This window comes from Rhinopithecus bieti, unplaced genomic scaffold (genome assembly GCF_001698545.2).
Source record: "Rhinopithecus bieti isolate Rb0 unplaced genomic scaffold, ASM169854v2 scaffold_13710, whole genome shotgun sequence".
Taxonomy (NCBI): Eukaryota; Metazoa; Chordata; class Mammalia; order Primates; family Cercopithecidae; genus Rhinopithecus; species Rhinopithecus bieti.
Genome location: NW_016807962.1, coordinates 519,207 through 535,040, shown reverse-complemented (window position 1 = coordinate 535,040; position 15,834 = coordinate 519,207). Strand labels below are relative to the sequence as shown.

The window sequence follows — 15,834 nt, the reverse complement described above, 5'->3', positions numbered from 1 at the left end:
CTTCTAGCACAAAGCCTGGAACATAGCAGGACCTGTAAATGGTGTTAGCCTTATCACAATTAGACAGGCATTGGTTGTATAGTTACCCCAGAGTTATGGACCAGACTGTGAAACTTGCACACAAAGGCTTTCAAAGGATCCTAAATGAAACTGTCAAAAGGCTAACAAAAATGGCAGTTCTGAGTTCCACTTCCCTACTGATTCCACTTCACAATCAGTGGTGAGGGCTCCAGGGTATTACATGCTCAAACATAGTGCTTCGAGATGGAATGGGTCACTTGACAAGTGATTCTGGAACAAGTTTAAAGCAAAACACTTAAAAGGTTCCCCATGAGTTTGTCAGACCTGCTCCCTGACCTTTAAACAGAGCCTGACCTCCCACATCTCAGGCCACAGGAAGCTGGGGAAGCCACGGTTCTAGGATTCCCCCAGTGGCCCCATTCTACTTGGGGGCCCAACCGCCTGCTCTGGCTCCAGCTCCCTGGCTCTCCAGCATCCTGACTCCATGATCCAGCTCTGATATCTGTCTCCTTGTGTCAAGACCAGTTTCTTCAATTTACCTACCTGTCACCCTACTCGTTCAACTCTGCAAGCTGTTTTAATAGCTGCCAACACCTACTGTGTACTGTTAAGACACTCCCTTAGTCTCAGCTTCCTGGGACCCCCTGCCCCAGCTCCCAGCACACAGGACCCAGGACACAGTTGCAACCATAATATAATTCAGGGGTCATGGGGACGGAGTGCCATCTACCTGAGCAACAAAGAGCTGGAACTCGTCAGGCAGAATCCATGAGCGAGGGTAGAAGTTGTACTCCTCAGGAAAGAGATTCTGCATGGTTCTCACTGCTCTGCTCAGAGTAATTTTACGCACCATCTCCGTCATGCCTGGGGAGAAGAGACGCTGTGAGGTTTTAACAACAGTGGGCTACTAGCTATAAAACAGCCATTATTTGGGACTTTTAAAACCACCCACCCGACATATTCTCTTTTTCAGGCAGGATTTTTAGAAAAGGTCTGAGTTGTTCCCCACAGCGGTGACTCATGGTTTGGAAAGAACTACTGAGTTAATGAAAAACCTGAGGTAATGGATGGGTGTTCTTTTCTCTTTATAAAAATGAAGCATCAGTTTGAAGGAATGAGTTTTCACCTAGTTTATTCTTTGTCATCCCCTTAGGTAATGAATAGGGAACCATTTATATCTTGCACTTAAAATTTAATACCTTCTTTAATCTGGGGCCACCTTACATGCTTCTGGGATTCCTTCCATCTTGCACCCTAGAGAATATTATCTAGTGGACTCCGGTTACATTATGAGAGGCTTAATTAAGTTTCTTTCTTTTACTGTTTCATGAGTATTAAAGGCATGAAATAGGAAAACACACATCTTTCAGCATAAAATCTGTCTCCTTGAATGAAGGACAGGAAATAAAAAGAATACCATGATTTATACTTTAAGGGAAAAAATGCAATCTGTAGGAGTTCCTCAGTTATAAGGACTAACACTGACATTGATCCTATCTCATTAATTTGCCCAGAGGGAATTAAAATGTCTCACTGTTATAAAACATGAAAAGAATGGTGGATTTTTTTTTCATATAACATCACTAGTAAGTCTGACAAGAGAAGAAACTGAGTACTATATATCATAGCAAATTTTAAGCAAATAGGTAAAAATTATTATCAATTTTAGCATGTTTCATTCTTTTTTCTTTTTTTTTCTTTCTTTTTTTTTTTGGAAACACAGTCTTGCTCTAATGCCCAGGCTGAAGTGCAGTGGCATGATCTCAGCTCACTGCAACCTCTGCCTCCCAGGCTCAAGTGATCCTCCCACTTCAGCCTCCCAAGTAGCTGGGACAACAGGTGTGTGCCACCAGGCCTGGCTAATTTTTGTATTGCTTTTGTTTTTGTAGAGACAGGGTCTCACTATTGCCCAGTCTAGTCTTGAACTTCTAGGCTCAAGCCATCCACACGCCTTGGCCTCCCAAAGCCCTGGAATTACAGGCGTAAGCCACTATGCCCGGCATCATCCTTATTTCTTTTCTTTTCTTTTCTTTTAGGCAGAGTTTCGCTCTTGTTGCCTAGGCTGGAGTGCAATAGCACGATCTCAGCTCACTGCAACCTCTGCCTCCTGGGTTCTTCAAGCAATTCTCCTGCCTCAGCCTCCTGAGTAGCTGGGATTACAGGTGCATGCCACCACGCCCAGCAAATTTTTGTACTTTTAGTAGAGAAGGGGTTTCACCATGTTGGCCAGGTTGGTCTCAAACTCCTGACCTCAGGTGATCCACCTGCCTCAGTCTCCCAAAGTGCTGGGATTACACACGTGCCCACCACACCCGGCTATCATGTTTATTTTTTAAGACAAATATCACTGCCAAAATGGAGGCTAAAATGTCCTTTACCCTGAAAGAGACCAAACAGTTCCATTACTGACACTAGAAATGTGCTTAGCAAAATTGTTTTTAATAGAAAATACGAAGTTCCATGTCAGCTTGGCATGCCCAAATTATCACACATTCCAAATGGGCAGTCAGAATGAATGAGGTTCCTCTAAATTCCCACGTTCAGAAAGTAAAGGGTAAACATCTGGGAAGGAAAGTTTTACGAACCACCTTCTTGCTTCCGTCAGCATATTAAAAAGTGCAATAAATCTAAAGATCCCAGCTTCAAGATGTCAGTGTCCAGGTCTTAGTTGTTGTTTAGAAGGATATAGGGAAGGGTTAAGTAAGAAATAAAGGAGCTTAAAAAGCACTAATAAACTGTTCTCTAACATGAACTGTTCAATAGTCAAGAAAACTCACTGAGGACACTGTTCTGAGCTTCCCAAGAAGGGAGTCTGGAAAATCACAGCTATTTCCTTTTATTCCCCCACAAAATTAGAATAATTGCATTATAAACACAAGAGCTGACCACAAAGTAAACAAAGCAAAACTTCAACTTTTTTGGAATCCTTTTGCTTGAGGTTAACTAACATTTTAGTTACCGTATTGAACTGAAAGCCTTCATAACTAACTGTAATACAGCACCTTACTCCACGTAGAGGGTGCCTCCTGACCAAATATTGTTGTGGTATTTTCTGCACTTTAAAGTCGTTGTGCTGGGGGAAGGTTCTTTTTCCAAAATCCCTCAGCAGGTCAGAAGGGCTCACATAACCCAGAGGGCTGTGAGTACATGAGGGCAGTCTGGGTGCTCCAGAAAAGTTTTGTGAAAAGCTATGTCCAGCAAATTCAGTCAATATTCATTTAATATCAGCAGTGGCTCCTTGTGTAATGTGCATCATCAGGCCCCACACCAGCTAATAGGTGTTTCCAAGTTTACCTTTGTGTCTCCAGGCAGTTTTCTACTGAAAATGGCCAACTTAAGAAGCACCCCTGGAAGCCAGGCACTTCCTGCCTGCAGGCCGGAGGCAGCTCACTCAGACCCTGCCTGAATGCCTGTCTCCAGAAGGCACTGGTGTAGACCTCTCTCATTCCACTTAGCACCAAACCTTTGCTCCTCCATATCTAAGCTGTGCTACTATACAGTGCCACCAGGCAGTTTCTGGCCCCTCACTAGAACCCACATGGAAGCTGCTGGCATCTCCACCTCTGGAGGTGGCTCAGAGACAGGTGTGGGAGTGGCATTTTCTCTCATTATGATCCTGACAAGCACAGCAGGGTTTCTAGCTGATCCAGGACACATGTTCCCAGAGAAAATCTGTGAGAAGGGAGGTCATGGCCAGCTCTGCTGACTTCAGGCCCTACTGGCTCCAGGCCCTGTCCCGTTTCCCTAAGCAGTTGCAGCACCTGACCCCTTGTCACTTGCGTCCCCTCCCTGGGCTCTAGGACCAATTCCGATCTGAGATAGAAGCTCTAGGTCTAACCCCCAGCTCCCTTCTGCTAAAAGTCTGACCTAGACTTTGTATTCCAATCAAATAAGAAGAATTTTACCCATTTTTCCGGTGCTCTATTGCTTGTCTCCAAATGTTGGTGACCTTATCTTTTGCTCTTGGAGCCTGAGCGGCTGCCTTAGCAATGCACAGAGTTGAGGCCTTTTCTTTGTTCTTTCCAATGCCCCTCCTCTCTCTAGCCTCTCCTCTGTTCCCCTCAAGCCCACTCCGCAAGGAATGGATTCCTCCTGTCGGTGACTTTAGTCCAGTGTCTGGGGTCCTGCTACCTAACAGCTCCTTTTGAGGTTGACTGTCCACCTAGGTTTCTCAATAAGGTCTCTCCCTAGATGTCCCTATGAGGGCAGTTCCCCTATCAATTGGGAAAACTTCCTAATTCAGGTGGGAGTTTCTGACACCAAGGGCTTACCTCCTGCCCCGCCTTCTGAGGCAGGCCTGGTGCTTCCGTCTGCTACGCTGGAGTCTCAAGGCCTGGTGGGTCTCATCCCATTCAAGTTAACTGAGAGCATAACAGTTCAATCTCAGGTCTGCCCATGCAGCCCTACTTAACCCAGTTAACATAAAACAAAACAAATCAAAACTGAGCTATACTTGGAGCACTATTCAATCAAAATATTATTTATAACAATAACTCTTGGCAAAAACACATCAGAACCACCAAACAACAAATAAATACTTTCAGATCCATCCTATTCTATTCCCATTGCCACTGATTCATTCATCTCTTGGGTGGATGTTGTAGCAGACTCTTAGCTATATCTCTGTTTCTTCTCTCAGCCGTCTCACCCATTTCTAATGTGTCCCTCTGGCTGATCTTGCTAACATGCAAGCTGACCCGTGTCACTGTCTGGCTTAAAAATTCCTCAGTGGTTCCCCATGACTTTCAGGCTCTAACAATGCTATACTTGGGTTCCTGCTCACCACCCCTCCCCTACCCCGCTCACCTGATGCCCTCTAACCATGGTGAGTCACTTGCCCTTTGCTGAATGAACAATATGCTCAAGGCATTCTGTCTTTGCACCAACTCTGCTCCCTTGTTTGGCATGGGGATCGGGCCCATCCATCCTGGAGGCTCAGTTTCCACGCCAGTCCTCTTCTCCAGGATCTCTCACCCTGCTGCTCCGTGGGCAAATCTGGGTTAGGTTGCCTGCCCTTGCTCCAGACTCCACAGCATTCCAGCTTCCTCCAGCATAGCCCTTAGACTGCATTTTTCTTCTCTCTTTACATGCCTTTCTCTGTGTCTTTGCAGCTCCAGAGCCCAGACCAATGCTTGATAGATGGCTGTCCCCACATGTTCCTCACTGAAGCTCCCTCCCTCTCCAGCAGAAAGCCCCCTTCTCAGGTGGGCTCTCAGGTACCACCTGCCATGTGATGCCATACATCTCAGACCCTGAAACTCAGCAAAAGACCTGCTCAGAAGCTGAGAATGGACAGTTTTGGACTTTCTTAGAGCTAAATCTGATATGTCTAATCTGACATGTCTGATTTAGATACGTCTAAAGAAAGTAGACATATCTAATAATCTACTTTCTTTAGACGTATCTAAATCAGATTATTTTCATAGAAAGTCTTAATTCATCAGCCAAAATATAATAATGTATTTTGAACCAGGAAATTACCCATAGAAAAGTGACTAAAATCTAATGTGCTGACACAAAGAAAATTAATCACTTCCATGTGTATATATCCATTCTCAGTTGACCCAGCACATACAGTGTTTATACTTGCCTGGGAGATCCACTAGAACTTACCATAAGTAATATACAATGCATAGAAAGTGCATTTTAGAGTTATGGGATATATGAGAGACAGAAGATAAGCTTGGACACAAACTGGTATCAGAGGACAGACTGTTCTGGAATCACCCCTCTGCTGAGGATTACTACCTTTCACAGGGCAGAGGGTATGGCAGCACTGTTCCTCTGCCTAGAGGTTCAAGAGCCTACTTTGTCATTAGAACTAATTAATTTCTGTTAGTAAAGTGGAAAAGTCTATGTTCCAATCACTGACATGTGGAATACGGGATGGGGCAAACTTGCTTCTTTGGAATGAATATCATTCTAGCACCTTTAATGAAACTAATCCTTGGGGGGTACTTCATTCTATATTTCCAATTTGTATTCCGAATGTAGATCTATAGCTACTTCTTTCCCAATCTCAGACACTAGGTGAGGCATGAGAAAATGGGGAAAATGTAAATGAAGCCTCATTTGATGATTCATGTCTTAGGAACTCTGTCCTCATTTAAAGCGTTTTCTCTTCCAAACTGTATTCCTCCAACATCCTAATAAGTCCTTTAAATGGCATCACAAAGCATCCTTCTCTGAGCAGCAAGACGCAAAAAATAATAGCTATCCCATTAAACTGTTGGGCAAGAACTCTGGCTGCAACAATCATTCTTGTTCTGTAACAAAACCCTTTCTCCTTCTCTAAGGATAAATTTGACCTTGGGTTAACTTTCTATCTCGGTTCCCCTAGAAAATAATGAAGGCAGAATGTTAGCTGAATTACTAGGCACAAAGCATATGGTTAAAATGATCCCTGATTTGGTAAATTGCATAAATATCTAGTAGAAAGCCATAGCTCCAAGCTTTTCTGAGTGCGATGATTCTTATAACTTAATATGACCCTTGCTGGGACCTTAGAAGCCATACTATGGAGCACTTCTAAGAGATACTGGCTCCTGTGGGGTATCTAAGCCAAGAAAGACTCATATCCGCCAATGTGGATCTAGTCCTTTTGCACCTGAGCTTTCACTTGAGGAGCCAGAGACTAGTCCCTGGAACTCCTGCAAACAGTCCACTGAAGAGAAATGCTTGACACTGACTGGCCAGCAAGCTGTGTTTCCTGCCCTATATCCTTCTAAGTGAATCTGAGCCAAGTGTGGTCTGTGATAGTGAACTTGTAAGACTGCATGCTTAGGTGAAAACCCCTAGTGGATGTGGCATAACTACCACCCAGTGTATAACGTACGGCTATTGTGTTTTCTGCGATATGTTTTCTTAAAGACGTGGGATAGAACGTCAAGGAAAGAGTAAACTAATTCTCCCTTTAAAATAGGTAAAATTGATAAAATACTAAGAGAAAACACCTTATATTTAGGCTACTACACTAGGACTGCAACCATGCAAAACGGATGAGTAAACATGCTTCAGGTTTGGGAGGAAATATAGAAATATTCACATCGCTATTTTGTTAAATGAGACATGGGATCTGGGTAATGTTCTTTTCAGAAATTATTTATTATGACATTATAATATAGTCTGTGGAATATATTAACATTTTAAAAAATAAGTGGAAGGCCCTTTGACTGTATCATACCCAGCTTAATCCAGTGCTCCTTCTCCCTAAGCTGTCCTACCATCTTAAATATCCTCTTCATTCAGCCATCAAAAATAATGAAGGGACCCGGTAGAGTGGCTCACGCTTGTAATCCCAGCACTTTGGGAGGCTGAGGCAGGTGGATCACTTGAGGTCAGGAGTTTGAGACCAGCCTGGCCAACATGACATAGCAAAACCCTGTCTCTACTAAAAATACAAAATTAGCCGGGTGTGGTGGTGCAGGCCTATAATCCCAGCTACTCGGGAGGCTGAGGCAGGAGAATTGCTTGAACCTGGGAGGCAGAGGTTGCAGTGAGCCAAGATCATGCCGCCGCTCTCCAGCCTGGGCGATAGAGCGAGACTCCATCTCAAAAAAGTGGTAGAGATTAAAATGCAAAACAAAAAAGTTGTATTGGGAGGTTGGTAGTGGAGTGAGGGAGGATATCTTAGTGCTGGCTATGATGCCTTTCTAGCACTAAGATTTCTCCTTGTAGGATAAGTCTTGCTGAGATAATGTCATTAGGCAAAAGGCAGAGGCTGTCTGCAGCCTGTAGTACTTAGTATGGAGACTGTATATTTGGTTTTAAAAATGATACCTCCAAATATAATACTTAAAGAAAAGGGAAGCTGATACCCCATTTCAATGACATATGCCTAGAATTTTGGTACTTTTGTTTCCTGCAAGAGTGAAATGTTCTATTATTTTTTCATTTTCAGAATATATTCCTCTCATTAGAACCCCACATTATATGTATAACCCAAAAAGTGGAAACCATGTTCTTCCACCAGTGGAATTAGACCAAGAAAGCCTGCCTTTGAACCTTTAAAAGTCTGTCTCCAATCCTTAAATCCTTAATGGCTAGTGAACACAGCAATTCCCAATTAAGAGTCCCCAAGTTTGATCTCAAAATAACTGTCATGTTTTGTAGAAAAGTGTACCTGAGATTTGGCCCTAGAAACATTTTTAAATGTCAACAATAACAGCAAATACCTGGAAACTTGTTCACTTGACCGGAGAATATGTCATTGTCGTGAAATGAAACTCCGTGCCAGTAGATATCACAAGGCAAGCGCCGGCCAAATGGGAACTAGAAGAGAAAAAATGTGACTCACAATAAGAATAAGAAGAGCAGTGACCACACTGAGTATCCGTTAACGTACAAATTCCTGGCACCCTGGTGCACTTACTATGGTTTAATCCTTCTAATACGCATATGAGGTAAGTGATATTCTTTCTCATTTTACAGATGAGGAAACAGATTCAGACAGGTTTAAAAACTTGTTCCAAGTGGTAGAGCTCTGATTACATGTGGCAGATACTACACTCCTGGCTTTGCAGGCACCATTTTACCTTAATCCTTATAACTACCCTATAAAGGATTACTCCCATTTTGCTAATTCAAAACTTGGGGCTGACAGAGGTAATTTAACATGCCCAAGGGCCACACAGAGCTGGTAAGGGGAAGAACCAGGATTTGAGTCTGGGTCTATCCAAATTCCAAGCCCATACGTCCCTTCCTCTGAAAATTACAACCCTTAACCGAGCCCAAAAGAATAAGCTTTCAGAGTCCCTCTTCCCCTCTCTCTCTCTCTCTCTCTCTCTCTCTCTCTCTCACACACACATACACACAGTCTCTCTCTCTCACACACACACACACACACAAACACACACACACACAGTCTTTCTCTCTCTCTCTCTCTCTCTCTCTCCATGAAGGTAAGATGAATGCCAATGCCTAAAACAGTTCCTGAAACTCATAAAGACTTCCTGAATTAATAAATAAACAAATCAGGAGTGGTCATCTGACTCAAGATGAGATAACCAGATTCTCTCTTCTAGGAATCTGGAAATCAGAGATGCCAGGCAGCCTCTGCTGGCCCTTGAACTGGCAGGGATAAAAAGCCAGGGCAGGGCAGCTGTGCTCGGCTATGTGCACAGGAGCAGAGACAGCCAGTCTGCTGAGAGACAAGAAAGGAGCAGGAGTGGGAGGGAAGGCAGAGATGAGACCACATAATCCTAGAAACACAGACTGAATGGCCTCAGACCCGCATGAGCCTGTAAGACAGCCTTGTATTCTGAGAATACCTTTTTGGTCTTCTAAAATCCTGTTTGGCACAAGCTATAGAGTTTCAATTATTTGCAGCCAGAAAATCTCTCACTGAGACAAAAGTGCCTGTTCTTTCCACTACATCCTGCTGCTTCTCAAAGTTATCAACAAGCTCTGCATTTAATGAACCTATTTTTTAAATCTGTAACTCAGATTACCTTGTTAAAGGAGAAAAGGGAGGCCATGTTAGTTCATATTCAGAATTTGCTTGTTAAAAGTGCACGCGAATAGGAATGCTAACACATTAAATAAAAATCTTTTTATTTTCCCATTCTAGGACTACAGGTAATCAGAATTTTTACCTACTTCAAGTTGGGGAGCCAAGGTCCGATGGAAGAACATAGCCTTACTAATGAAATGGTGGTGACTCAATGCTTTCCATCCATTCCACATTGAAATGAAGCCAGACTCAAGTCACTTAAATCAGTCACATTCTTTCAAAGCTGTGCACAGTGAGGCATATGTTGTACACTCTACTCATATTAACACCTTCCATCTATAATTTATAGCATTTTGCTCATTTTCTTTTTATGCAATAGGCTGTAAGTTATTAATTCAGTACTCACAAATACAAAGAAATACAACATATGTTATTTTCTTCTAGTTGTTAAGTGCTAATACAGAGAAGGAGAAAATAACCAGAATTAAGCAGGTTACCCAAGCAAAGGGTAAAGTGGCTTTGTTGCCCACCATGAGGAACCAACACTTTGTCAGCGGGCAACCCAATGACTCTTATCTCCTTTTTCATCACTCTTCAATCCTTACCACCCTCATAAACACCAAACAGATCCTCCATTTAGAGGCACCTTTAGCTCATTCAGTTTTGACAAACCACCATTTTTAAAAACATGTCCATTCACTCAGTAATTATTATATGTCAGACTATGTGCTAGAAATATGGGGGACATAATTTTAAATAAGTCCTAGTATTTCATAATCCTACTTCTTTTAAGCTCCTTTAAAACTGTCCGCTTACCGCTTACACAGCTAACATGATACTCAATGGTAAAATACTAAAAGCTTGAAAGTTTTTCCTCCATGATCAGGAGTAAGATAAAGATGCCCACTTCTATTTAACATCAACATAGTATTATAAATTCTAGCCAGAATAGGCAAGAGAAAGAAATAAAAGGTATCCACATTAGAAAACAAAAAGCAAAATTGTCTGTACGTTGATGATATGATCCCATATGTAGAAAACTCTAATGATTCCACAGAAAAATATTAAAAGTAATAAACAAATTCAGCAAAGTTGCAGGATACAAAATCAACACATAAAAATCAACTGTGTCTTCACACATGATAATGAACAATCCAAAAAGGATATTTTTTACAGAATTCCATTTATAATAGCATCAAAAGAATAAAATACTTAGGAATTAACCAAAAGGTGAAAGACTTGTACACTGAAAACTATAAAATATTTGTAAAAGAAATTAAAGAAGATATTAATACAAATAAATAGAAAGATATCCTATGCTCATAGACTGGAAGAGTTAATATTGTTAAGATGTCAATACCACCCAAAATGATCTACAGATGCAATGCAATCTCTATCAAAATCCCAATAACTTTTTTTCAAAATAAAAAAATCCACCCTACAATTCATATGGAATTACAAGGAACCCCAAATAGCCAAAACAATCTTGAAAAAAAAAAAGAACCAAGTAGAGTTCTCACACTTCCTTTTTTTTTTTTTTTTTTGAGACAGAGTCTTCTGTCACCCAGGCTGGAGTGCAGTGGCGCAATCTCAACTCACTGCAACCTCTGCCTCCCAGATCAAGCGATTCTTCCGCCTCAGCCCCCGAGTGGCTGGGATTACAGGCACCCACCAGCACACCCAGCTATTTTTTGTATTTTTAGTAGAGGCTGGGTTTCACCATGTTGGCCAGGCTGGTCTCGAACTCCTGACCTCAGGTCATCCACCTGCCTCGGCCTCCCCAAGTGCTGGGATTAAAGGCATGAGCCACTGCGCCCAGCCTGAAGGTCTCACATTTCCTGATGTCAAAACCTGTAGCAAAGTTATGGTAATCAAATAGTGTATTCAATAACAATGAGATACCACCAGACACCTATTAGAATGGCCAAAGTCCAAAACACTGACACAACAAATGCTGGCAAGGACGTCGAGCAACAGGAACCCTCATTCCTTTCTGGTGGAAATGCAAAATGGTAAAGCCACTTTAGAAGGCAATTTGGCAGTTTCTTACAAAATGAAACATACTCTTATTATATAATCCAGCAATTAGCTCTCCTTGGTATTTACCCAAATGGGTTGAAAACTTATATCCACACAAAATCTGCACATGAATGTTTATAGTAGCTGTATTCATAACTGCCAAAACTTGGAAGCAGCTGAGACATCCTTCAGCAGGTGAGTCCTTCTGTAGGTGAGTGGATAAATAAACTACAGTATATCCAAACAATGAAATATTTTCAGTGCTAAAAAGAAATGAGTTGTCAAGCCACAAAAGATATGGAGGAATCTTAAATGCATATTACTAAATGGAATAAGCCAATCTGAAAAAGCTACATGCTGTATGATTCCAACTAAATTACATTTTGGAAAAGGCAAAACTACAGACAGTAAAAAGATCAGTATATGCCAGGGGCCAGAGGGGAGGAAAAGATGAATAGGTGAAGTACAAAGGATTTTAGAGTAGTGAAAATACTCTGTATGATACTACAATGGCAGATACATGTCATTATACATTTTTCAAAACCCATAGAATAGCACCAAGAGTGAACAGTAATGTAAACTATGGACTTTGGGTGATGATGACATGTCAATGTAGTTTCATCAGTTGTAAAAAATACACCACTCTGATTCAGGATTTTGATGGTGGGGGAGGCTGTGAATGCAGGTGGGGGAAAAGGTATATGGAAAATCTCTGCACCATATGCTCAATTTTGCTGTGTGAACCAAAATGCTTTAAAATGAAAACAAAACAAATGAAAAAAAGATCAATGTGGTACTGGCATAAAGACAGATATAGAGGCCAGTGGGATAGGATAGCTCAGAAATAAAGTCTCTCAGGTGTGATCAAATGATTCTCAACAAGGATGACAAGACTATTCAATAGGGAAAGGGCAGTCTTTTCAACAAGCGGTGCTGGGAAAACTGAATATCCACATGCAAAAGGAATGAAGTTGGACCTTTACCTTATACTGTATACAAAAATTAACCCAAAATAGATCAAAGGCCTAAACATGAGCCAAAACTATTAAATCCTCTAGAAGAAAATATAGGAGAAAACCTTCATAACACTAGAAATATAGAAAATATAGGAGAAAACCTTCATAACACTAGAAATATAGAAAATATAGGAGAAAAGCTTCATTAACACTAGAAATATAGAAAATATAGGAGAAAAGCTTAACACCAGAAATACAGAAGATATAGGAGAAAAGCTTCATAACACTAGAAATACAGAAAATATAGGAGAAAAGCTTCATAACACTGAATTTGGCAATGATTTCTTGGATATGACAACATAAGCACAGCCAACAAAAAACAAAATAGGTAAATCAAAGATTAAAATTAAAAACTTTTTTGCATCAAAAAACACTACGAACAGAGTGAAAAGGTAACCCACAGAATGGCAGAAAATATGTGAAAATCATATATTTGATAATAGATCAATATTCAGAATATATTTTTAAACTCCTACAACTCAAACAATGAAAAAACACTTACAAAATGGACAAAACTCCTGAATAGACATTTCTCCCAAGATATACTAATGGCAATGAGCAGATGAAAACATATTTAACATCATTATTTTAAAAATTGCAAATCAAAATCAAAAGAAACTGCTTCATACCCATTAGGATAACTATTATCAAAAACAGGCTGGGTGAGGCGGCACACACCTGTAATGACAGCACATTGGGAGGCTGAAATGGGAGGAGTTCAAGACTAGCCTGAGCAACATAGCAGGGCCCCCATCTAACAAACAACAGCAACAAAATACCCAAAAAATTAGCTGGGCATGGTGGCATGCCTGTAGTCCCAACTACTCGGGAGGCTGAAGTGGGAGGATTGCTTGAGCCCAGGTGTTTGAGGCTATAGAGAACTATGATTGCACCACTGCTCTCCAGCCTAGATGATAAAGAGAGATCCTATCTAAAAAAGAAAAAAAATGGGAAATAAGCGTTGACAAGTATACAGAGAAATTGGAACCCTTGTGCATTAAGAATATAGAAAGCTGCTGTAGTTTAAAAAAAATTACTGGCTGATTGATCTAGCAATTCCAGTTCTGGGTGTATCCCCCAAAAGAAATGAAAGCAGGCTGGGTGCAGTTCCTCACCCCTGTAATCCCAGCACTTTGGGAGGCTGAGGTGGACAGATCACGTGAGGTCAGGGGTTCAAGATCAGCCTGGCCAACACGACGAAACCCCGTCTCTACTACAAATACAAAAATTAGCCGGGCGTTGTGGTGCGCCTGTAATCCCAGTTACTTGGGAGGCTGAGGCAAGAGAATCATTTGAACCCAGGAGGCAGAGGTTGCAATGAGCCGAGATCATACCACTGCACTCCAGCCTGGGTGACAGAATGAGACTCCATCTCAAAAAAAGGAAAAGAAATGAAAGCAGAAACTCAAACAGATATTTATATACAACAATCATAGGAGCATTATTCACAATAGCCAAAATATAGAAAAAGCCCAGGTGTGTCCATTAGTGGATGAAGAAATAAACACAATATGGTATATAAATACAATAGAAAATTATCCAGCCTCATAAAAGAAGGAAATTCTGCTACAACATGGATGTACCTTGAAGATGTGATGCTAAGTGAATGAGCCAGACACAAAAAGACAAATATCATATGATTCTATTTATCTGAGGCACCTAGAGTAGTCAAATTCATAGAGGCAGAAAGTAGGATGGTGGTTGCCAGGGGCTGAAGGGAACAGAAATAGGGAGTTAGTGTTTAATGGGTACAGAGTTTCAGTTGGGGAAGATGAGAAAGTTCTGGAGATGCATGACAGTGATGGCTGGACAGCAATGTGATTATACTTAAAGCCACTGAACTGTACACCTAAAAATGGTTAAAAGGGTAAATTTTATATCATGTATGTTTTACCACAATAAAAAAACACCATCTGCTTAAGCCCCTGATACAGTTTGAATTTGTGTCCCTGCCCACATTTCATGTCGACTTGCAATCCCCAGTGTTGGAGAAGAAGCGTGGTGGGAGGTGATTAGTTCATGGGGACAGACTTCCCTCTTGCAGTTCTCGTGACAGTGAATTCTCACAAGATCTGGTTGTTTAAAAGTGTGTAGCACCTCCCCTTTCTCTCCACGTAAGATGCCTCCTTCCTCTTTGCCTTCTGCCATGATTGTAAGTTTCTGAGGCCTCCCCAGCCATTCTTCCTGTACAACCTGTGAACCACGAGCCAATTAAACCTCTTTTCCTTATCAATTACCCAGTCTCAGGTACCTCTTTATAGCAAGAACAGACTAATACACCCTCTGCGGCTGAGGGGCCATTTGTGGCTCTACTCTGAGCTGTCTGCAGCATAGAATGCTGTTCAGATTGTCATGGAGCATTGCAAACTGACAAATGGTTCTCAGATCCCCATTCTCCATCTTTTTCCAGTCCTGACCATCCTCGCAGTTACCCGGGTTCTAAATCCGGTAGACATCTTTCCTTTTCTCTTCCTCAGACACTTTTGGGAAAAGCACTGGATTTGGGATCAGAAGACCTGAGAGTCCTAGACTTGTCTCTGGCACTCACTGTGAGATCGTAATCAAGCCTCTATCCTCAGGAGATGGAGATGAGGAAACGTGGGAAGATAGCGAGGAGAACCAACCAAGATATGGAAATGGAAGTGCCTAGTACATGCCACAGAACAATACAATCTGAGTTCCATCATTGATTCAGGTACTCATTAGGTGTTGATTAAGTACCTCCTATGCAGCAAAGGGTCTCAGGAGCCAACAACACAACAGGACATGTCTGCCTTCATGGAGTATACAGTCCACTGGGGAGAAGGCGATAAGCCAGATGGTGCTCAAAGTTATCACTATAAACCATGGTAGGGGCTGTGGAAGGAATACCAGAGAGCAACGAGGGCACAGGGGGACCCAATCACATCTGGGGAGCCTGAGAAGGTCATCCCATGTCAGGGGTGTCCATTTGTCCAGGAAGCTTCCAGCGTATGCCTGTTGTCCTGATGTTATTGTTTATAACACCCCTTGCACTTTCAAATGTATCCCAGTTTGGGCAATAAATCAAATGGCCAACCTTTTCCTGAGGATGGACAATTTGAGCTGAGATTGGAAGGAAGAATGGGAGTTGACTAGGAGATGAGGGAGGAAGGGCGTTCAGACAGAAAATAAATGTGTAAAAGCAGAGAAGTAGGACTGTCATTGACACAATGCAAAGCCTGAAGGAGGGTCAGGGTGGCTGCAGCAGAGAGGACAAGAGGGAAGTGGTGGAGATGAGACTTCAGCAGGGGGCATTTCAGGTAGGGCTGCACCCTGTGCTGGAGCACGCCCCCACCACCCCCGCCA

The 15,834-nt window shown here is 41.9% G+C and overlaps 1 protein-coding gene across 1 annotated transcript in view; it reads right to left on the bottom strand.

Annotated features, from left to right (window-relative positions):
* The window catches only part of TTLL11 (tubulin tyrosine ligase like 11), a 285,959-nt gene that overhangs the window by 217,730 nt on the left and 52,395 nt on the right, over window positions 1-15,834 (bottom strand). The window contains exons 2-3 of the mRNA XM_017884248.1: window positions 8,196-8,292; window positions 752-885 (exon numbers count right to left, since the gene is read on the bottom strand). Of these exons, the coding sequence (XP_017739737.1) occupies window positions 752-885; window positions 8,196-8,292 (231 nt within the window). The remainder of the gene's footprint in view (window positions 1-751; window positions 886-8,195; window positions 8,293-15,834) is intronic.